Source organism: Neolamprologus brichardi, chromosome 6 (assembly GCF_056152115.1).
Source record: "Neolamprologus brichardi isolate AB-2024 chromosome 6, ASM5615211v1, whole genome shotgun sequence".
In the NCBI taxonomy this organism is placed as follows: domain Eukaryota; kingdom Metazoa; phylum Chordata; class Actinopteri; order Cichliformes; family Cichlidae; genus Neolamprologus; species Neolamprologus brichardi.
The window spans coordinates 5,571,905-5,597,041 of NC_142109.1; the positions used below are offsets into that span (position 1 = coordinate 5,571,905).

The window sequence follows — 25,137 nt, forward strand, 5'->3', positions numbered from 1 at the left end:
AGGACGATAAAAGGTCATGTGATTTAGTTACATTCAACTTGTATGCAGCAAAATTAAACATAAGTTACCACAAGTTGTTTTTTAATTTGGTAAATAATTGATAAAATGTTAAAAGTACTGGTTGTGTTTGAACTCATCACCAGGATGAGTTGGAAATACTTTAAATTCCCTCAGATGGCCTTTTGCTGGTTGGATTGCCACTACAGTCTGTAAACTGTAGAGGTAATTTTGTGAGCTCATTGGATGAACAGTTTCTGAAATACTCAGACCAGCCCATCTGGCACCAGCAACCACGCAATCTCTTTCCCCCATTCTGATACTTGGTTTGACCTTCAGCAGGTCATCATGAACATGTCTGTATGCTTAAATACTTTAATTTGCTGACGTCTGATTGGTTCACTAGATATTTGTGTTTAACGAGCAGGTGAACAGGTGTACCTGGCAAAGTGTGTGTAACCCTCAGTGTTACTGACATGTTCCACACTGATGCACAACAATACTCTGTGCCCCACACTGTTTTATTAAGTATGTCTAATCACTGTGGACATTACATGTACCTTCTTAGAGGAGAGGTCAAAGGTCAGTTACCTTTATAGGTTCCTGCTATATGTTATGACATATACACAGCACAGTTGTAGGAATGATAGTTTCTAAGTTATAAAGCTTTTTGTCAATTTTCAACCAATAAATCATAAAGTTGACCTTGAAGACCACAAGTTTTAATGGATTGTTAACATGACCCCACTCTACAGCCCTACAACATTTTAACACGAGTTACTTAAGACTTTTCAGCTATCCTGTTTACAGAAAAAGATTAATGAGCAGAAAAAAAAGAAACAAACTTTAATTGTTTCTGATTAAAAGCTGTACAATCCGGATTGACTTTAACAAATGTGCTATAGGCTCACCTGGAAAATAGTGAGCTTTACAAGACTGATTTTGTTCCAAAGGCTTGCACAGACCTCAACCAATCCTAAGGCTAATTAGCACGCTAGAATTTTAAAAACATTTGTTAAATGTTGTCATTGCTAACAAATACCTGTTTTAGAGCATGGTGAGTAGTGAGAATGCAAAGTTATTTTGACCTCTAAAAGAAAATGTGAAGATGTGATATTAGCATGTACGGAGCCCCTCTGATGACATGGTCCAAAAAATAAATAAATTGTGGCCACAAAATGGGTATAACGTGCGCACAAAATGCTAATTTGTGGGCACGAAACACTTGACCGATAACCGTGATCCTTCCCAGGACCTTGCAGTTGGTTGACAATAAAATCTATCCCAACGTCCGGGTCGTACTTACGTCTGCGAAGCAACTGGGCTCTCAATATCCTGTTTAAATGTCTCTCCATAATGATGGTTCCTTTCAGTGCCAGGCTTTTCAAAATGCATCTGTAGCTCATTCCCAGCCTAAAATTGTCAGGGATCTGGGTCTGAGGGACCTAGACCTATTATTGTATATTGTTTACTTCACTGTAAATAAACGCACTGCATTAATCGCACAGAGTTCCGCATTTTGGGTCCTCCTTCCCCACACACCCACGGTCTGCCACGCAGACCATGACAAAGATAAAACTCAATCATACTGTCTCTGGCCATGTTGTATAGGTTTAGCCTACTCTTATGCTTATGTCTCTACACAGCTGTCCAATGTATCAATATGATGTGCGCACGTCATCTATTTCGTTGCCACAAATGCGTAATTTGTTGCCACGTTATACCCAATTCGTGCCCACAAATTAGCATTTTCTGCGCACGTTATACCTATTTCGTGCCCTCGAAATAGTATTTCGTGTCACAAATAAGTATTTCGTGGGCACGTTATACTATTTCGAGGGCAGGAAGTAGTATTTTGTCGCCACAATTTATTTATTTTTTGGAGGATGTCATCAGAGGGGCCCGTAAGCATGAGCTATATAGTATATAGTATAGGTAAAAAATGACCCCATGTGTGCATCTAAGGGTTAAATAAATTCTAATAACAGCTGATCAAGCTCTAACTTGCTGCTGTTGTTTACCGTGACAACCGCTGGTTTCCTCTTTCTGGCTCGAAATGCCTGATAAACAAACAAGAGAGAAAAGCCGATCAGCTGATCTTTGATCAGTTTCATGATTTAGGTAGCAACAGGAGAGAGAGGGAGAGAGAATGGGAGAAGAAGAGGCAGCTGGCCGCGTAAAGACACAGAATAACTCCAGCTTTGTGTATTTTATTTTTTCATTCAAGCTGAAGTCCGGGACAAATCGGGTTCCTTTTCAACCCAATACGAAACGCGGCCGGTCCGGCGGCCACCACGGGTCTCTCCTCCTCCTTCCTCCCCTTTCCCTCATCCACCTGCTGGCCTCTGTGGAAGCTCCGCCACAGCCACCACGAAACATCAGAGTTATTTTACACAAATACCAGCGTCTGTCCACCACCTTTCATTTTTTATACAGCTACAAAATAACAACGACAACAACAACAAAAAAAAACCATCGGCCCATAAAAACGAAAAATCACCATCGGCCGACCAGGCAAATGCCCGGTATGCCTGATGGCCAGTCCAGCTATGACTGTAAATGACCATAAATTAACTGTAAATTACACTGCGGTGAGCTCCGTTATAGTTCTATCACGTGCACGTGTAGGGGAGACCGGGGATAGTTGTAACATTTTTGACATTTCTGTCTGTAGATTGGAGCTCTTTTAAGGTAGTGGATTCAAAATGTAATGCAAAGTATTTACATGTCTCGGCTATTAAATAGTGCAGCTATTTTCTCTGCAGCACAATTACCCATTGCATGGTATGGCCTCAAACACAAAGAGTGAAATGTTACAATTAACCCCATAGTCTGGGTTAGTTGTAACATATCCTGGGGTAAAATGTAACACAATGAAATAAGGGTACTGACAAAACATTAACATGTAATCTTTGTTTATTCAACACATGAATGCACTTAGAGCCATTTATGTAGCTATGTGTGTGTGTGACAGAATGCAGAAATCTAGCTTTTGAACATATGTCAACCCCCCAAAAAAGACAAATTATGGAATTTTCTGCAACTGAATATTTCATTAATTTTGGTTGGTCTTCCTTGAGTTTGGCCTCATTGGCTCAGTGGGCATTATAACCTACAACTCTTGCACCAATTTTGAACATAACAACGAAACTGAAAAAATGTAGTTGTTCACCAGCATTGCAATTCCATTACTTTTTATCATGGCTTACCTTGGTGTGGTTTGCAAAGTGCTTCAGAAAGATGAGGAAATCTGTTTCTTGCACCCATCCTGATTTATTTCCACTACCAATACTTCCTACTGGTCCATCTCTGACACAGTGGTCTGCATAATGTATGTGTGGGAACACAAACAGTGGAGGAATTGTGTTGCCAATGGCATTAATTGCATATACAAAAGCGACCAGTGAACCTCTCTCTGCTGATGTCGTTGCCCCAACTTGTTTAATATAAGTTAAAGTAATAGTGTGGTAAGTTTAACATCTGCATTATTGTTACAACTAACCCAGACTGTTGCTGTTACAACTGACCCAGACTCCTATAGCCATGAACTAGCTAACATTACAGCCAACGGCTAAAACATTAGCACTAAAGACCTACACAGAATATATCCCCATAGACATACAAATAACATAATTTAAGTTTGATGAGTTTAACTGCAAAGCAAATAATGCTATTAGAATTTGAAATAAAGTAGAAAAACTTACTTTTTGGCATACAAATTACTTTTTTTCGTGTTAAATTGTCTGTGTTTGACAAAATGTGCTGATTTTTCAGATGTGATAGCAGAACTGAGTTGGGCATGCACAGAATGAGTCACATCATTTGAAACTTAGCCCTAATTGGAGAAATTGGAAGTGTTACAACTGACCCACGTTACAACTATCCCCGGTCTCCCCTACTTCATCTGCGGATCGTTTGTACTTGTTTTTGTTTTTCAAGTTTGAAGATGGCTCGCCGTGGACCCCGACTCATTGACTGTCACCTGGACTTCGCTGCAGGTACCTTTGAAAATTTCTTTAAATTTAAATGACTGTAACAAGTTCCAGTGTGAATATCAAGTTTTAACGTGATCAAATATGTGTATTCCAAGATTGTTTCCCGTAAATTGTTTGTATGCTTTAAATTTTCCGGGAGAGGTGTAGAAATTATTAACGACTGGTGTACGAATATGAAAAAAAGGTCTTACTTTGATTTGAAGGCTTCAAATTTGACACTTTTCTTTAAAATGAAATGGTTAAAAATATCTTAATGGACTAAAATTTGTAAAATGCCCAAAAATCAGTTTCTGTGGTAACGGCATCTTCAAGATGTCATGGCGTCAGAACACGCAGGTGTAAACACACAGATCCAGGTCCCCTCCTAAGACCTATCTTCTGTTACGGTAATGCTTTTAACCTTATTAGATAGCAGAGAGAGAAATTGTACACAGGGATATTTACACAGGGATAGCATGTTTACCACAGATTAGATGTATCTGTCCTTATGGCAGATACAGTCCTTGTACACATTTCTAAAAATGTGGATTCTGAGTTAAGAGTTTCTGTTTGTTTGTTTGTTTGTTTTTCACTTGACCATCATTTTCAGACATACCTGCAGAGCTTTGTGTGTGTGCAATTTTTACTCTTGCCAAGGAGGTTGTGTTTTTATTTTAAATATATATATATATATATTTTTATATTTAGGACATGAGATTGGTACATGTGGTCTAAATGTTACATTATGGTTTGCTTCCACATATTTAACCTATGAGCTTTTTTAAAAATGTGTGACATCGTGAATTGTAAATAAAACAGGAGAATGAGCTGCATGGTTAGTTATAAATTTACTGTAGTATATTTATATAATAAGTTACTCATGTCCGGCTATTTACAAATCAATACCTATTATCCATTACCTATTCCAACATAGTGTTTGCATAAAGGCTTACAAGGAACAAATAAAACAAATCGAATGTACAAAAAATACAGTGTCATATATAGTGTCAATATAGTGTCACCTTAAAAGTACACAGAGTGAGCTGCCTTGGTGGAGGTTTGGTGGTCTTCTATTAAAAAACTTCACTTAAAGATTGAACAAGTAGAAGTGACTGACATAAAATGCTTTTCTCTCATCCTCTGCTCAAACTAGCAGATGTAGGTCTGTTGCTTTAACACTGGGTGTCTATTACATTCCTAATGTTATTTTAAAAATTGTTTCCTCACAGGGCGTCTTGACTATGTGGTTGAACGCCCTGCAGAAGAAGGCCTTCCTGAAGTCATCAGGATCCTGGACGACAGTCTCCAGAGCACCACCTCTTCTGATGAAGAACAGGACACTGATACCCAGCGTATCAGCGAAGGTGAGTATGGTGAGTATGCTCCCTCTGCTGCTCCTTCCTCACAAAAGAGAAGCAGAGAAGACACCTGCACCGAAGAGGTAAGTGCAAAGAGGTGCAAGGTAAGTGACCAGTTTGATGCCCCTTCAACATCCTCAGGTTGTTTTGGAGTCAGATGTTTCTGGGAGAGGCCTTTTGACCTTTCACTTGATGACAGTGACTCTGATTAGTTTATGTTAGAACGTGTTTTTAAACTTTGTAACACTTAAGTTATCCTTTGTGTTTTGCAGTGTTTGTAAATATCTTTTACTTTTTAATTAACTTTGTAATGTTTAAGTTAAGCCTGTTTGTAACACAGATATAAGAACATCTGACTCGCACATGTGAAATGTATTGTTTTTTTCTTGATATGTGACACTAATATTAATATTACATTGTGACTGAAAGCTAGTTTTTTAGTTGTTATTACTTCCATCTTTCTTAATATCACAGGTAACTTTTTAAATGAATAATATATGTTTTTCCCAAGCCCTAATTCACCATGCAGGACAAAGGTAAGTCTGTACTTAATGTCAACACAAATAAGTTGAAAAGGTTTAAAAATGATGCAGTGAACTGACTGTAGTCTCTTGTTTTTACATAAGGTATAGCCTGTGGCTAAGAATTCAACACTTCAGGCACTCAACGTCCAAGATGGAGCTAACACCCCACCCAGAAGACAGCCTTACCCCGACCAACCCGATGAGAAGGATGGATGACCAAGTGAAAAACTGGAGAGTGGTGCTGTGTTCCAACTATGTAAGTTATCACCTCACATTGACAACAAACTGTCTTGAAGACGAAATTCTTCCAATAGTTGGTATAAATCATCATCCTATGTCAGCAGCACTGTAGGTTTAAGTTTATTTATATTTTTCATGTGTATATGTTGAGTTTAAAATTGCTTTTTAACAACATGCTGCAGCTGCCAACAATGAAAATGCTGTTTTGTGTTAACATGACGTCTTTCTTGTGTTATTGCTTTGCAGGGAAGCTAAGAGTGGACAGAGCTGCACAGAGGACCAAAGAGCCACTCTCAGCACTTCATACCTGACTGGCCACAGCACCACCCCTCTTCACCCAGGGTGAGGAGGGTCCTGACCCCGCCTGCACAGAGGGAGTTGTGAACATGCACTTCTGTATCGGTGGGTTTAGGAGCCTCCTCACACACACACGGATGAAGACTGTCACTGGAAGATGTCTCCATTGCATCAGCAGGACGTAACCATTTGTAAAATATTACAGTTTGTGATGTTTTATACATATTTTTATTGCGTCATTTAAAACTATGAGATATAAAATAAACCAATTTTCATAACATTTTCTCTGTATTTAGTTGTTTTCTTAATAAGTTATTTGGAACATCATTGCAACCTGTCAGCTTTTTATTGAGGATTTAGAAAGTTGCTGGTGGCCCGAGTGTGTACAGTGGGGTGTTGTTTTTGTCACATGGTGAAAGTGACCTCATGGGGAGCAAAAAGAACAACTGAACAATTTGGGGATTCACAGACTTTGGTAATCGCTAAAAAAAATGAATAAAAATTGTTCTGTGTGAACTAAAAGCTCAAATATAAACCATCCTGACACACTGACACAAATGATCTGCTATCTATAAGCAGGAGATTGTTTTCATGAGCCTGGGTGAAGGTCATTTGGTCAGTTTAACCTCCTGGTCAAAAACTTGCATGACTCTGTTATCACTCTAACTTTCTTCTGTTTATTTATTCATTTTTGCTAATTGTAGTAGATTAATACGTTCACCAACTGATTCTTGGCCTGAATGTTTGAATGTTTGCAGTTTCAGGTCCTACTGATCAGTTTTAAGTATTGTAGAAAGTGAGCAGCAATTTAATCAAGTCCTGGGATGAAATGGGACAAAAGGGTAAAGTGACAGCCACATTAGTTCCCTTCCCTCGTTTAACAATGTGTAAGCAGACTGCTTTAACCTGCAATTTACTGCATGTTGTTAGGCTACATGGTTCAACCACAGTCTGCTAACCACCCGTGGTGATCGAAGGTTTTGAGGTCTTGCTTGAGCTACTGATGAAGTTTTATCAGTGCTTGTTAAGTTTCCCAACCGCATTTCATCCCGATGGTCCAAGGCTTACATCTTTATGCTCACAAACGTGCTTCTGTAATTAATGAGTGACCGATTTATTACTTTAAGTTACAGTGTGAGGGACATTAATGAACATAAATCAGATTTAACTGGATTATGTGTTTAGGTCAAGAGACACAGACCTTCATCTTTAAGAGGCTCTTCTTGAATGTCTAATCATGATGTTTGTGTTTGTCTGCAGCATCACTGCAGCAGTGAGGGTATAACACAAGGCCACAGTCATGTGGTATTCTTATTCTTATATATAAAAAGGGTTCACAACTGAAAGTAAAAAGTAATACAGTTAATGCACTGTTGCATCAATGGTTGTCATTTTAGTCACGAGAACTGCGATCTGTACAATACTAATCGGCTAGTTTCTGGGATCGATTGGTAGGCTTTTGCACAGTCTCCTCATTGCATTAAACTACTCTGTGAGATCACAACACAAAATCACTCTTGTGATTCTTTCCTTCCTGTTTTCAGGGCTGTAATAATGGCTGCATTCATTGAGGAACGTAGAGGAACAGTTAATATATGACAGCCTATATTTAGTAACATAGGGTCTAGGGCTGGGCGATATGACCCAAAATTCATATCTCGATATTTTTTACCTGGACGGCGATATAAGATATATATCTCGATATATATTTTTTAAAGCCATAAAGTAAGAACAAAAAGAGAGTTCTTAGTCAAAGCTGTGTCCCAGATGTCACACAGGCACTTTTATTAACATAGAGCATAGATGTACATAAAATTTACTCAAAAATAAATTGAGCATTTATTAAATAATAATGCTCCATAAATAAAAGAAAACAATGTTGTTTTTGTGCATAACAAAAAGCTCACAATTGTGCAGTCAGAATGTAAACTAAAAGACGCTGAGCATAGTAACAAAGACAGATTTCACAGCTGCTCTGTTCCCAACTTCTACTGTGTGACTGACAGCATTGAGTTTGAAATCCTCTTCGTAACCACGTCTCTTAACAGGTGCCATTTATGGTCCTTATACACAGTAGGGTAATATTACGTTGAAGCACAGTACGTATCACTCCCAGTGTTGCCAACTTAGCGACTTTGTCGCTATATTTAGCGAGTTTTCAGACCCCCTTAGCGACTTTTTTTCTAAAAAGCGACTAGCGACAAATCTGGCGACTTTTTCTGGTGTTATTGGAGACTTATTTATGACGACTTTTTGACGTGAAAGGGCGTGTTGCTCTTACTCTCAACAAGCAGCGGTGCTGCCGTGGGCACCTCACCCGTGCTAAAGCGCTCACGGGCGGAGGATAGTCCTCCCCCAGCTGCAGGAGACGTTCACACCTATGCTTCCAAACTGCAAATGAACCGCGCATGAGCGAAGCCGCTGCTCCTGCACTGACTGTAACACAGTCAGTTCTTCTTTTACTGTTATGTTGTTTTGTGGATCACAAGGTTTAAAACTACTTATAAACACACACACACACAAAGTAACTCCACCAGAGTGCCTATTTCGGGTCACTTTTGCCGGTCGAATAAAGGATCAGGGTTGGAATTGTGACATTAAAAAACAATAATTGCTAAAAGAAATTTAATTTGTAGTTCTAAATAAATTCTAAATGCATTTAGGACGTTTTTTGCTCACTTTATGTCTCTTCCATGATGTTATTTCTCTCTCCAACAGCGTAGGTTACAATTATATTAGCATGACCAATTATGCAAATTAGGTGATGACGTCATTTAGCGACTTCTAGCGACTTTTAGGACAGCCAATAGCGATTTTCCTTACTGAGGAGTTAGCAACACTGATCACTCCGCGAGGCTCCTCGGTAGCCGTAATGCTCTGACAATCCATCAAGCGGTGCAGCACCGTAGCTTACCAAAGTCGTACTAAAACATTTTTTGACAGATTGCTGAGCGCTGTGTACCACATAAAATCGGTTCGTGGCCATCAAGCACAACCAGAATTCATACATAAGGCGCGCTGTCAACTTTTGAGAAAATCAAAGGATTTCAGGCTGTGCAGCACCTCTGGGCTGCATGGCGTTAGCGTGGTTAGCTCGTTAGCTAGCTAACATGTTGACGCCGTCCAGCCCCACGCACGGGACAATGCGCAGTAACTCGTTAACGGAGATTTGCCGTGTCCATCTTGTCGCTTCCTGCAGGTGAAGCGATGGGGGAGGAGGGCAAGTTGTGTTCAGTGAAGGAGGGGCGAGGCCGAGTAATGTTGCGTAAAGACAAAAGTGAACGAAAGAGAGGCAAACTTGCGGCTCCACAAGTATAGTTATAACGTAACATAGACTATATCGATATAAAGGATATTGTCACATCTTATATCTGGTATAAAAATATATCGATATTTTTTAAAAACTCGATATATCTCCCAACTCTAATAGGGTCAGTGCAAAACAACCAGGCACTTTTACATCAATAGCTCAATTATGTCCAGCAATATTGTCAGAAACTTTTTGATACACAGACTTTGCTCATCTCATATAAATGATTGATATTAAATGCAGTCAAGGGGGAGCAGTTGGGCTTCAGAGGTGCAAACATAGTATGAAATTGATACATATAAAGTCTAAATGTGTTCAATGAAAAAGGGATCAATAAGGCGTAGAGATTCAGTATCTTCAGTGGACACTCCATTTCTGGCACAAAACACCTGTAAAAGATGGTTGATTTAGGAGGTGACCCAACAACTTCAGCCTGTTAAACATAGCAATGGAGTAGTATGTTTAAAAAAAACCTAATTAAGCATGCACTCAGTACCCTAAGAATTATTATGGTAGTTAAACACAGTGATAGTTGTATATCATATTATATCACTTCAAACTGAGGCGATCCAGTAATGCTGCACTAATGAATTAGACTAACTATTCACTTTAGCTAAAGTTATTAAGTTAGCTAAAGAGTTGGGATGCTGTGTAAGACATAAATAAAGCTAAAATACAAAGGTTTGGACACTGTTTTGCATGTTTCCCTACTGCAAGCATACAGGGCTCTGAGAGGGTACAAGATGACAACTTTGGAATTCTACTAGAAACAGTCGATCATATTTGTTTGTCAAAGCTGAATTCAGGGCAAACTACGCTAAATTAGCGTTTTTAGCTAACAGCTACAATAAGCATAAAAGTTACTGTACGGCTATCATTTGTTAACATGACGCTTGTTCTTATACATGTAAAACATTTATTACCAACCTGAGAGTTTATCCGCTGGTCATTCGACATGATGAATGACTTCTGAAGTCTTAATTCAGCTCAAGACGATGTAGATTCCCGTCAGTAACACTTTCGGTCTGCTAGTAAACGTAGTTCTATTAATCTGCGCTTGATTACTCTTGAACCGGAACCGGATGTAAGTCCCAAAAAACTGAATTTTGGAACTGAAATTGAATTGTAGAACTGAAACGGTGAGAAGTGAATCTGAAATTATTCGAGAGCTAAATTTTTAAAGGATAAAATACGGTTTCAAAGCAAATGAATTCATTTTCAAAATATAAAATTCAATTTCAATTTAGTGATGATCATTTTCAAACCAATAAATTGAATTTCAACTTAGGCTAATTCATATTCAGTTTGTAAAAGCATTTATTCAAGTTACAATTCAGATTCAATCCGAGCAATTCAAATTCGAATTTAACCTATTCAAATTCAGCTTCTGATGGCACAGATTTCTGCCTATAACAGACCTCGATCACTGAAGACAGACTGCATCAAGAGTGTGACCTCCAAAGTGCTTTATTTATTCACTTCAGCCAACCTCTTTTATGTCCCCATTTATTTAAAATCTGCTCTAAGAAATATTTCCTGTGATCAACTTATACAATTTGGAACATTTGTGTTTTTTAATATTTATTTAACCTTTATTTAACCAGGAATATTCCACTGAGATTAAAAACCTCTTTTTCAAAGGAGACCTGGCCAAGATAGGCAGCAGCAAGTGTCTTGAGAAATTACTCAATCAAACACAGGCAGCAACAACACACATGCAAAAATAAATGAAAAAAAAACAAAACATAAGATTCAGTAAAATTCAATAAAATTTAAATAAAAATAAAAAATCAGTTGAAATGACAATAATCTAATTGAAACAGTTGCATGTTATGGACTTGGCCTCAAGGATTCGTAGTTTAGATTTAAAAGCACTTAATGAAATGAATTCAGTCATTTCCCATTCATTCTGCAGTTTGTTCCAAGCCAAGGGTGCTAAATGGACAAAAGCTATTTTACCAAATTCAGTTCAGGCAAATGGAACAGAAAGCAAAAAGTAACCATACGGACGAAGAGAATACCGACCAGCATGTTTCATTGCAAGCAGGGAACATAATAAGAAGGCAACAACCGAAGTATTGCCTTATATATAAAACAGTATAAATGAGAGTTCCTCTGACTTACCAAAGCAGGCCATCCTACCTGAGAGTATAACTCACAGTGGTGAGTCTGAAATTTACGGTTAGTGATGAACCTCAGAGACACAGTATCAACCATTCAAAGACATTGAGCAGAAGCAGAATTTCTCCTTAATCCAGCACAGTCAAAAATGTTGCTTTGTATTAAAAGAGAAACACAACTTATTTTGAAAATAAAATCTGAGTTTTAACTTCAGATTTTTCACAAGATACTCTACATGTGGTTTGAAGGTGAGCAAGTCAGCAATTAAGATTCTCAGATATTTATAGGTGTGAACCAACTCTATTTTATTACTTTCAAGAGTGGTTACTGATGGGATTGTTTGGGCCCATTTCCTTGATTTAGAAAACAACATGAGCTTTGTTTTGTCTGCGTCGAGAACAAGTTTAAGCTGAAGTAATGAGTGCTGGACAGTAAAAAAGGCTTTCTGCAAGGAGTCAATGGCTTGGACGAGAGTTGAACCACAGCTGTAAATACCTGTATCATCAGCATTGTGTCTGATAACAACAGCAGCTAATTTGCAGTACAGCTGATTCTTTTGAGGGTTTTTTTTTTTTTAAATTACATAATTAACTTTTTAAATGTTTTGTATTGGAGTCCCCTTCAGGCGCAGTCTTGCTTTGAAACACCAATGCATAAATGAATGTGTATTTAAAATAAAATACTTATACAAGACATTTTTAATTGTTAATAGCTTAATTATTGTGCTTTGTATATGTTATATATATAAAGTAAATGCAGCATGACAGAAGTTTAGTGCCAGGCTTTACATAAATAGTCAAATATGTTATGATCCATGTTTATCATGTGTGATGTGTGTTTACATTTGACGGTGTGTGTGGGGGTGTGCAGATCTCTCACCTCTCTTCAAGGTGTGGTTGTGTTTTTGATGTTGAAACAGATGGAGACTGCTGATTGGCTTAAGTAGGGTACCTTAAATATTGTTGGTTGATGGTTTGGGCAGTGTTCACCTCCACATTAAAGAAACTGCTGCTCATGTGTGTTTGTAGGTTCTCAGTCATCCAGGTCATGGTTGTCTAAAGAGCCTGGAAAGTGACTTCACTTCTTTATGGTTCTGGGTGATGTTTCACTTCTGATTCAAGAAGCTTCTTCACTTCATGAGCTTCCTTTGCTCATGTTCCACCTCTGCGCAGTTTCATGTCATGACAATGCAGTGCAGATCTCCCAAACATACAACAGAGGGCGCTATGCACATTCACTGAAGTCAAGAAAAATACAAGTGGAGGAGAAAACAAACAGCAGCATCAAGAGAGAAAACGGAAGAGTTCAAAAAAAGTTAGTCTCTTATTGTAATTATAAACAACATTTAAATTTCATGTTGATGCTTCATGCTAGAAGTCTTTGAGCTCGGTGTGCTTTTACTGCTCAGTAAGATAATATTTGATTCAATTTAAAAGAAATTGTTTACTTTAGGATTTAGTGATATCTACTTTGAAATGTCGCCGTACTATTTCAAATTAAATTTGAAAGCACAGCCTCATATGAAAACTGAATCATGATGAAATCCTGAAACCTATTTTCAAATGATGAAAGTCAGCTCTTCTTCATATTAATTTTCTTCAGTTCTAAAAATAAAAATCTCCACAAGTGATAACAATAAATATATTTAAAAAACTAAATGTTTCAGAGCTTTGATGATGAGTAGTTAAAACAGCATTTACAAAAGAGAAACAGTAGAGTGAAATTGTTTTGTGTAGCAGCGACATCTGGTGCAGCAATAGTGTTTCTGAGCTTTGTGAGTATGAAACGTCTATTTTTCACTTTTTTCTTAGAAGTATAAAAATGCAGGACTGAAGATAAGATGGAAATGAATTTAGACGTTTTATGAGATATGAAATACATATGTCTCCATGTACTACAATTTAATTTAAATTATTTTAGTTTTTTTTTGTTTTGGGGTATTTTTTTAAACTGCTTTTAGTTTGAAAACTGGATTCAGTTTTTAGAGTTGGGACAAAACAATGGACAATTTCAAGAAATGTATTTTATCAACAAAACTTATTTTGATGTTTACTGTGTTTATTTTAATGCCCTCTATAGCTCAGTGATTAAAATATATGTTTATCTTCCACCAAAGAGCAAACAGCCTCCACGTAAACATTTTCAGCCTCAACAATCAGCTCAGATTTATGAAGTTTATCATGTTCAGGCCCTGCAGCTGATTGGTGGATCGTCTGATCAGAAAGCCTTTCTGCATCTTCACAGTGTGAGTCTGACAGTTTCTCAACAAAAGGATGAGCTGCTACACACCTGACACCACATTCAAACACAGACAAGGTGCAGGTCTAACACAATAATTTAGACCAAAGAAAAAGGTTCACAATTTGCAGTTAACATGAAGATGTTCTAGAGTAGAAACAACACACAGCACACAAGTTTCATGTAGAGATGATTGTTTATTCTGAATGTTATTTTCATTCAGTTATTTCCCATTATTTTGAGCAATTTTCTGGTTTATCCAGTTCATGTAAGGACAGACATTCACAGTAACAGCTGGTCTGGTACAGGCATGTACACCACCGCCCTTGATTACCCCATAAATCTTGTTGTTGTATATCAATCCACCACCAGAATCACCCTGAGAGAGAAAAATATAGTTTGTATTTAAGTTTCTTCCAAAAGATCTAAAACATACACAGATGATATACAGTAATGTTAGCAGTCAACTTACCCCACGTGTATCTACATTAGGTTCTTCCAGACACAGCCTGTTGTCATACGGCACATTTGAATAACATGGAGAGTATCTGGTAGGCTCACAGTCAACAACATGCATGTTTGCACACTGGAGATGAGGTGGTTGGCCAGGGACTAGAGAAAAAAAGAAAAGAACAAAAGTCATTCATAACCTTTCAAAAACTAAAATCTTAAGGAAAATTATATTTTCCTTTATTTCTACAAACAATTCAAATATTTTTCAAGCAAAATGTTTTCTTAAAAAAAACTGCATCTAAAAAGGTGGGAACCTGCCATATAATATATACACTGTAAAAAAAAACAACAACTTTTTTTTTAATACAAATTAAAAATAACTATAATAACACACAAACCAAAATGAGATTTTAAAATAAACTGAACTAATCAAGAAAAATTATTCTTACTGTCATTGTTGTTCTCATCTACCTGGTACTTCCCAAAGCCTGCCACCTGAACGACGTCATTTCTAGAAACAGAAAAAAAGGTCATAAATTAATTCCACATCCACCCGTGTCTTGTGAACACAGAATAAAATAATAAATCATAATGATGTACACTGCATGCTGGGTATTTCCAGTCCAGCTACAGCTACTAACTCTGAGTAACTGAGGGTTCAGATTTCACACATCACTGTTTGCCACACGTGTTTCATTGTCATTCACTGTGTGTCATGGATGTAACTCCTAAAATCAAAACAAGGAATCTTAACTCTTGAGGCTCAGTTATATTATCATTGATGTCAGTCAGGTGGAGATGCAGGTATAATGTCAGTCATGGGTTTGAAACTTCACAAGTATGATGTCATCTGTTGATGGACTACTGCCCTGACCTGCATGATAACCATCTTCTCCTGCTGCATTAACTTGTTTGAACCTTTCTAAGTCCCGTTCTGAAAACCGTCCCATGGTTGGATACATTTTTTGTTTCACTGAGCCTTGTGTTATCAGTTAGAGCAACAAACACTGTGAGTGGCTTTCATGGTTTCATTTATAATATTATATCAAATGATATTTTCTTATTACCCTGCTTATTAGTTGTGGGTAATGGATTCCATGACCTCCCTACAAGATGATCTTATATACAATCTCAAAGCTTATTCACTTTTTTTAAATTCATATTTGTTAAAGGACACCTCTATGAAGACAGATTAGAAGTTCAATATGTTGTATGATTTTCACTTTAGTCAAGCAGCCTTAACAGGAATCACATTTCTTTCAGTAATGACTTATTTACCCGTTACTCTCATAATACACTGTGTGACAGGCAGATCCAATATCCAGGACTAAACTCAAAAGCAGCTTTAAATATAGAGTACTTGGCGATACTAGCTCGGCTATTGCAACAGACAAACAGGACACAGCCAGAAAGAGATCCAGACAAACAAAAGTATGAAACAAAGGACTTAAATGCACACAAAGTAATCAGGCAGATGGGACACATGAGGTAACACAGGTGAACTAAATCAGGCAAACAACAGGGGGAGCAAAACTGAACACAACACACACTGAGACTACCAAAATAAGAAGAAATAAGAAGAGCCAGAGGTTAAACTCCAGACATACAAACTTGGGAAGGACAAAAACCTGCTGCCTGTTACAAACAGACTACAGAGTACAGAGTTATTCTTTAGAGGGAATGAATGAAAATGATAATCATTTATTTTAAACTGGTATTAGTATGTTTATTATTACTATATTATATTATTTTTGTTAAATGGTCCTACTTCATATTCATTCATGTTTCATATTACACTTGCTGAATGAAATTCACTGTCTAAGAGACACAGAAATACTATTTTTAATGTTGTTAATGATGTTAATGTGTACAGTAGAAAGTGTCACGGTTCTGGGTCATTTTGACCCAGCATTTCCAGTTTCTTATATTTTTATGTATTATGGTTTTTATGTATTCTGATTGTCTTGTTTTAATTCCATGTTTCAGTTTATTCTGGTTTAGGGTTTTGTTCTTAGGTTTTATGTCTTGTGCCCTCGTACTTTGTGTAGGTTTAGTTCAGTGTCAAATCTGCACCTTTGTGGATTGTTTCCTGTTTTACTTTGGAGGTCCATGTCTTATGTCAGTGTATTCAGTTTTGCTTCCCCCTGTCTTGTTACTAGGGATGGGTATCGAAAACCGGTTCTTGTTGAAAATCGGTTCCCACTGTTTCAATTCCTTGGAATTGTTTGCCATTTTTGCAAACGATTCCCTTATCGATTCCAGTCGCCCCGAATGACGTCACCACGCTGCGGAGCGTCATTTACCTGGCAGGAAACATGGCGGCTAGTTTGGTTATACTTTACGAGAACGGATGACAACAGGGCAACTTGCAATACTTGCAAAGTAGATATTTCATTTAAGGGAGGAAACACTACGAATATGGAAAAGCATTTGCTCACAAAACACACGATGACCTTAAATGAATGTCGTGTTTTTAATTCCGCTCCGGACTCGTGAATCTCAACCCAGCAGCAGCGGTGACGTTTGCACGTCCTCTCCCGTTAGTGCAGCAGGTAAATAATCAACTAACAGTGCATATTATGTTAGCGCGATCTGCCTTATTACAAAACCTGCCATTACTGTGCATTTAGGTGACCATGATGAGAGAGACAGACAGAGTCTGGCTCAGATGCTGGCAGTTCTCGCTGCAGTCTACCGTAGCGTCTCCTTTCAGGCCAGGATAGACGAATGTCACCGAGCAGTGACTAAGTTTGTGGTCAAAGGCTTGCACCCATTTGCCACAGCAGATGCCCCTGATTTTAGGTAAGTGAATGTGTTTAATTGTAGGCAGGGACATTACTGGATATTCTTGTGTAATTGCTACTGAATAATTTATGTTATACTTTGTTATTGCTACAGAAGAATATTTATTTTATTATTTTACATTTACAATTTTTTTTTCCTGGGGACCCTGTGACACCCCATTGAAGAGCCGTAGGCTGTGGATCTCTTAAGATCTCACTGTTGGGTTTGTAAGGCCATGTTACTCCTAAATTTCTATCTTGTTCAAAGAGAAGATATAAAACAAAGTTCTAAGCTATTCGACTTTAGTGTTCTCCTTTTTTAAAAAGAATCGATAAGAGAATCGATAAAGAATCGAATCGTTAAACAGAATCGAAAATGGAATCGGAATCGTGAAAATCTTATCAATACCCATCCCTACTCATTACCCCTAATTTCTCCCAGCTGCGTCTCCCTCCTGTTTCCCATTCCCTGATTACGCCTCTGTGTATATAAGCCCTGTGTTTTCCTTTGCTCGCTGTCGCGTTGTATCCTCAGAATTGCCTATGTGTTCTTGTCATAACATTCTCAGTTTGGTTTATGTTTTGTTTCATGCCAGCAATAAAGCTGAGATTCTTTGAGTTTGCCCTTCATTCTCTATGAGTCCTGTATTTTGGGTCCTCATCCCTGCCTGAGGCACCTCAGGCCTGCCACAGAGCCCTGACATAAAGAAAAGTTGGAAGGATTGTACTTGTTATTGAATAATGGTGCAATCCCTCAAAAACATTATACTTGCTGAGGGAGTTTGTCATTGCTGTTGTTTATGTTTAAACTCCTTCTTTAGTGTAATGTAAGTTTTACTGTGATATTGTGTTGATTGAGCTGCCCCATATGGAAAAGAAATAGAGAAAACTGGCAGATTTGGCCTACTTCATATAATGAATCATATAAGGCTTATATGATTTACTCATGAAAGTGGCCACTTTCATATATTGTTTTATTAAGTATCCAAAACATACAAGTTTTATTTATATGATTTTCAAGGGATCTTATATCTCTTGTTTTCACTCTTGTATGCTTTTCATACAAGTTTTACACAAGACAGATACAAACTTTATAAGATTTATATATATCTTTTCCATATGGGGTGGTTTGTTTATTTGTGTGTTCTTGGTTGCAGTAATTTCCAAAATAAAGCATTATTTTGGAAATTACTTATTTATCTATTTTATTTTTTATCTATTTTATTTACCATCAAAGTTTTGTTTTGATGATAAAGTCGTAATTTTATCATAAAGTATTAAATATCTCTTTATATGCTGCAGATATTGCAAGTGGTGAGGTATTTTGGGGATTTATTATATGATACTACCACTTGTGCTTTGAGAGGCGTACTATAGACAGAGCACATTATTATTTTATGGTTCTTTCTACTTTGATTTTTTTCTTTATGTTTGTCTTATATTCTGAACCATACAGCTCTATAAAAAGTGTGCGCCCCTGTTTTTCCCTTCATTGTTTTTATGAATGGAGTCACTGTGAGTATAATATGGCTTCTTGACAAAAACTTAAGGAAAATGCATAATGTAATGTTAATTAAATAATTTAATATATTTTGTAAATTAACATCATGACATACAAACATCCAAATATATGGTCAGGGTTCAGTAAGCAGGTGACTAATATTCAACATTGTGAATAAATAAATATCATAATGTAAATAAATGTCAATACAAATAAATAAAAATAAAAAAGTGGAACAGTCAGAAATGATTCAGACTTATTAGGTAAGCGCACAACTTACATTTTGGGAGGATTTGCACAGTCCGGTAAGGCAATGGTGGTCCTGCCCGGTTGTGAAGGAATTTCCAGTAGCATGATGTCCTCAATTGTATTTAAGTCCACAAAAAACTCTTCATTTGTGATTTCCACCTTTTTTTTTTTATCTTTAGATCTTGAGAATAATAATTTTATCCATGATTGATGTGGATGAACTCCTAAAAGTGCATACATATTCCTGCACAAGGGGAAATGGGTGTAAGCGACTCTAATTACAGAACACGAGCATTTGAAATACTGTCCTAACATTTAAATTCTATTAAAAACATTTATAAGTGAAACTGTTGTTTTCTCACCATCCAGGGTCATTTTTCCAGCAGTGGGCTGCAGTCAGAATCCACCGTTCATGGATCAGTGAGCCACCACAGAGACTTTCATGTGTTGCACTGGTTGCCTTTAGTTTCACGTGATACAGACGCTCAGTGTCTGGACACTTTTGGCCTCTATAGATCCTTTTGTGCAAATCTACTCCTGTGCTGACTGTGATGCCTGAAAAAGAAAATAATTTACTCACAACTGGTTGTTTCTTCCATCTGAAGAACAACATATTCTTTCTAGTTATTATACTTGCAGATATACTTGCAGAAATGTGTCTACAAGTTGATGAAAAGAAGAAAAAGTACAATCATACTGTAGAGACAGTGTTCCTGATACTGTAACATTCTGACAAATGTATAATAACTGATATCAAAGCAGAGACAAAGAAGAACAAAAACAGTATCTGGTGGTTTAGTGAAAACCTAAATAATCCTTTAGTAACACAGAATTTGTCGCAACCTGAGAAAAAAGTGCAATATTTCACTCACCAACACACAGAAGAAGAAGAAGAAGCTTCAGATGAGCCATTGCTGTCATTCAGCTTGCAGTGAATGCTGTGCTGGGACCTTTTTAAAGCCTGTTCTCACTGTGTTAGTGATGGATCCACCAATCAGAGAGCCTAATCTTATCAACAAAACCCCATTGGTTCGTTTGGACAGTTTTCATGCAAATGTTGAACATCTCTTCATCTTAACAAAAAAGTGTCCTCATTATTTGTAGTCTTTGTCATCCATATACTCCAGGAAATGATACTGCATTTGTTAAAATAAGTTGTTTTTAACAGAATAATTTCAAAGTTGAAGTTAATTTATACACACACAACTTTTTAGGGTGTTTGTATATCTTTTCTAAAAGTAGCATAAAGGAAAAACTATAAAACATCTGTTCTTCAATTAGCAAGATATTGACTGACTTAATTTAACAATGTATTTATTTTCTTTTTTGTTTGTATTTTGTATTGTACTTTCCTGTGTTTTAATAAGTGATGCTGCTGAACAACTACGTCTGGCTCACTGAGCACAAAACTCGGGGCCTTAGTATTTCATGTTCAGTTCGATACTTGCTTATGAGTAGCAAGAAGTAACGCATATCAGTTGTGGTAGCAGCCTTAAAACCTTTCTCTGTGCCTCTTTCAGTGGTCAGCTACTACTTTCTAAGTTTTTTAATATGTTGGTATTTCTTATTCTTTCAGTGCAGCTTAGTCATTCATGTTTGCATGGTTAAATAATAATAACTTATAATAATTATAACTTCCGGCGCCGCTCCGAGCTGGCAGCCAGTATCAGCAGCTCCGACCTGACCGAGTCCTTTTTTCTCTGTAATATATGTTTCTCTGTTGTTTTGTGTTTTTGTTTTTCTATTGTGGACTGCACAATGTTTCTTTACAAGTGAAACCACTAGATATGTGGTTCTAGTTTGGCTCTGTTGGCTCTGCTGCTGCTTTGTTTGCTTTACTTCCAAACTTTCTGCATTTAGCAAATAGCCTCTTTTGCTGTTAGCTTATCAAACAGAGGAGAGCAGAGACAGTCTGTCACCTTCCTAAACTTGATTAAATATTACCACAGTGTAATAGTGTACATATAGTTGAGGGCAGAGAGACAAAACAGGTGAGATGAGGAAGTGAACAGAGAGCGTTATGCAGTTTTCCCACTCCCACCTGATAAAACCGTCTGTTTTGTTTCTCATGACACTTCTTTCTCTCTGATTCTTTCACTGTCTGTGAAAACAGAAGACTTTATTCATAGAGTTGTTGTTTTTCAAGGTTTTATTTTGTTCTGTTCCATTTTGGCATTTTGGGATATTTTTTTTTGCACTGTATGAGTGCTGCACACTTTGGAGGAAGAATGAAATTGTTGCTAATAGTATTTTTGTCAGACGACAGTCTGACAAAAAGTCATGTTTACCGTTCTAAAAGTGCTCTACATGTACTATGGTCCGGTGGGTGCTGCACATTCTCCTGTTCTAACATTTAATCAGTCTCTTGGTGCTACATGACTCGTGCACATGAGCAACTAACAGATGATCACTCGAAACAGGAAGTATCTGTGCTCAATTTTCAGTGTCATGGCAAAAGCTGTGGAGTATATTTTGTGATCACTGACCATAATTTCAAAATACTTATTTGAGAAGTTGTTGTAATATTAACTTTGAGCCTTTTATTTTTGATGACAGATCATATTGACTGATTGTTCTGAGAGGCTGTGGCTGAGAATATTAAAAGATGGAATCAGACAAGGAAGATGAAAAAGGAATAGAGAAGGACACGGGGAAAAGAAAAGAAAAATATAAAGTGGGATGACGCAGAGTAGAGAGGGTAGATGTGAGATGAATCAGTAAAGTAAGAAAAGAGCAGCCTGCAATAGTCCACTGTTAGTATAACGTACAGTGGGATGCAAAAGTTTGGGCAACCTTGTTAATAGTCATTATTTTCCAGTATAAATTGTTGGTTGTTACAATAAAAAATGTCAGTTATATATATCGCATAGGAGACACACACAGTGATATTTGAGAAGTGAAATGAAGTTTATTGGATTTACAGAAAGTTTGCAATAATTGTTTAAACGACATTTAACTCACTAACAACCTTGGAAGAGATTTTTATTTGTTTATTCTGCATAGGCTATTAGTATTAGGGACCCACTAATCCAATAGTTTGATTAGATATCAGTCCCAAAAAAACCCTTGGTCAGATATTGGTGACAATGAGCTGATCTATTATTCACTTCTGGTTTTACTTCAGCATGCCACAGGAGGGGTAACGTAGCATGGAAGCAGCTAAGAGCACAGCAACAGTAGTGTGGGCGTGTTTTGCCCCACCCACAAGTTAATTATTGTTATTATTACTTGACTTTTGGGATTTACTTACCTGGATTTCAATTCAATTCAATTCAATTCAATTTTATTTATATAGCGCCAAATCACAACAAAAGTCGCCTCAAGGCGCTTCATAGATACAGAGAAAAACCCAACAATCATATGACCCCCTATGAGCAAGCACTTTGGCGACAGTGGGAAGGAAAAACTCCCTTTTAACAGGAAGAAACCTCCGGCAGAACCAGGCTCAGGGAGGGGCGGCCATCTGCTGCGACCGGTTGGGGTGAGAGAAGGAAGACAGGATGAAAGACATGCTCTGGAAGAGAGACAGAGATTAATAACAGATACGATTCAATGCAGAGAGGTCTGTTAACACATAGTGAGTGAGAAAGGTGACTGGAAAGGAAAAACTCAATGCATCATGGGAATCCCCGGCAGCCTACATCTATTGCAGCATAACTAAGGGAGGATTCAGGGTCACCTGGTCCAGCCCTAACTATATGCTTTAGCAAAAAGGAAAGTTTTAAGCCTAATCTTAAAAGTAGAGATAGTGTCTGTCTCCCGAATCCAAACTGGAAGCTGGTTCCACAGAAGAGGGGCCTGAAAACTGAAGGCTCTCCCTCCCATTCTACTTTTAAATACTCTAGGAACAACAAGTAGGCCTGCAGAGCGGGAGCGAAGTGCTCTAATAGGGTGATATGGTACTACAAGGTCATTAAGATAAGATGGGGCCTGATTATTTAAGACCTTGTATGTGAGGAGCAGGATTTTGAATTCAATTCTGGATTTAACAGGAAGCCAATGAAGGGAAGCCAAAACAGGAGAAATATGCTCTCTCTTTCTAGTCCCTGTCAGTACTCTTGCTGCAGCATTTTGGATTAACTGAAGGCTTTTCAGTGAGTTTTTTGGACATCCTGATAATAATGAATTGCAGTAGTCCAGCCTGGAAGTAATAAATGCATGAACTAGTTTTTCAGCGTCACTCTGAGACAGGATATTTCTAATTTTAGAGATGTTGCGCAAATGGAAGAACGCAGTCTTACATATTTGTTTAATATGTGCGTTGAAGGACATATCCTGGTCAAAAATGACTCCAAGGTTCCTCACAGTGTTACTGGAGGCCAAGGTAATGCCATCCAGAGTAAGAATCTGGTTAGATACCATATTTCTAAGCTTTTCAGCGCCGAGTACAATGACCTCAGTTTTATCTGAGTTAAGAAGCAGAAAGTTAGTGGCCATCCAAGTCTTTATGTCTTTAAGACATTCCTGCAGTTTAACTAATTGGTGTGTGTTATCTGGCTTCATGGACAGAGAGAGCTGGGTGTCATCTGCATAGCAGTGAAAATGTATGCTATGTCTTCTAATGATGCTGCCTAGGGGAAGCATGTATAATGTAAACAGAATTGGTCCTAGCACTGAACCCTGTGGAACTCCATACTTAACCTCAGTGTGTGAAGAGGACTCTCCATTTACATGCACAAATTGGAGTCTATTAGATAGATATGATACAAACCACTGCAGTGCAATACCTGTAATACCTACAGCATGTTCTAATCGCTCTAATAGGATATTATGGTCAACAGTATCGAATGCTGCACTAAGGTCAAGAAGGACAAGCACAGAGATGAGTCCACTGTCAGAGGCCATAAGAAGATCATTTGTAACCTTCACTAAAGCTGTTTCTGTGCTGTGATGAACTCTGAAACCTGACTGAAACTCTTCAAATAAACCATTCCTCTGCAGATGATCTGTTAGCTGTTTGACAACTACTCTTTCAAGGATTTTTGATATGAAAGGAAGGTTGGAGATTGGCCTATAATTAGCTAAGACTGCTGGGTCTAGAGATGGCTTTTTGAGTAAAGGTTTAACTGCAGCCACCTTGAAGGCCTGTGGTACATAGCCGATTATTAGAGATAGGTTGATCATATATAAGATCGAAGAATTAATCAATGGCAGGACTTCTTTGAGCAGTTTTGTAGGAATGGGGTCTAAAAGACACGTTGATGGTTTGGAGGAAGTAATTATTGAAGTTAACTCAGAAAGATCAATTGGAAAAAAAGAGTCTAACTTAACATCAATGGAACTAAGAGTAGCTGTAGATAATATTACATCTGTGGGATGATTATTGGTAATTTTTTCTCTAATGATAAAAATTTTATTTGTGAAGAAGTTCATGAAGTCATCACTAGTTAACGTTAAAGGGATGGTTGGCTCAAAAGAGCTCTGACTTTTTGTCAGCCTGGCTACAGTGCTGAAGAGAAACCTGGGGTTGTTCTTATTTTCTTCAATTAGTGATGAGTAGTAAGCTGTTCTGGCTTTGCGGAGGGCTTTCTTATAAAGCAACAAACTATTTCTCCAGGCTAAATGATGATCCTCTAAATTTGTGACACGCCATTTCCTCTCCAGATTACGAGTCATCTGCTTTAGGGTACGTGTTTGAGAATTATACCACGGGGTCAGGTACTTCTGATTAGAGACCTTAGTTTTCACCGGAGCTACAGTATCCAGAGTCGTACGTAGTGAGGAGGTGAAATTATTAACAAGATAATCGACCTCTGTTGGGGTAGCGTTCAGATAGCTGCTCTGCTCTGTGTTGGTACAGGGCATTGACGATGATAACAGTGGCTGGATTATATTCTTAAACTTAGTTACAGCGCTTTCAGAAAGACATCTACTTTGATAAAGTCCACTCTCCACTGCTGCGTAATCAATTATTGTAAATGTAAATGTTATCAAGAAATGATCAGACAGGAGAGGGTTTTCAGGAAACACTGTTAAATGTTTAGTTTCTATGCCATATGTTAAAACAAGATCTAGAGTGTGATTAAAGTGGTGGGTGGGTTCTTTTACATTTTGAGAGAAACCAATTGAGTCTAACAACAGATTAAATGCCA

The 25,137-nt window shown here is 37.6% G+C and overlaps 1 protein-coding gene across 1 annotated transcript; it reads right to left on the reverse strand.

Annotated features, from left to right (window-relative positions):
• Positions 1–14,282: 14,282 nt before the first annotated feature.
• Positions 14,283–19,658, reverse strand: LOC102785925 (thrombin-like enzyme elegaxobin-2). The gene is made up of 5 exons (XM_087842463.1): positions 19,408–19,658; positions 19,077–19,289; positions 14,962–15,023; positions 14,532–14,671; positions 14,283–14,438 (listed from the first exon to the last, which is right to left on the reverse strand). The coding sequence occupies exons 1-5, from the start codon at positions 19,656–19,658 to the stop codon at positions 14,283–14,285; spliced, it is 822 nt and encodes a 273-aa protein (XP_087698589.1).
• Positions 19,659–25,137: the final 5,479 nt, after the last annotated feature.

Bases quoted from the DNA above. Each gene is read 5' to 3' on its own strand.
- LOC102785925 (XM_087842463.1), bottom strand. From the start codon at position 19,658: ATGTTGTTCTTCAGATGGAAGAAACAACCAGTTGTGAGTAAATTATTT. The intron at 14,672-14,961 runs GTAAGAATAATT...TTTTTTCTCTAG, and splicing joins AGATGAGAACAACAATGACA to TCCCTGGCCAACCACCTCAT. The intron at 14,439-14,531 runs GTAAGTTGACTG...TTTCTCTCTCAG, and splicing joins CTAATGTAGATACACGTGGG to GGTGATTCTGGTGGTGGATT.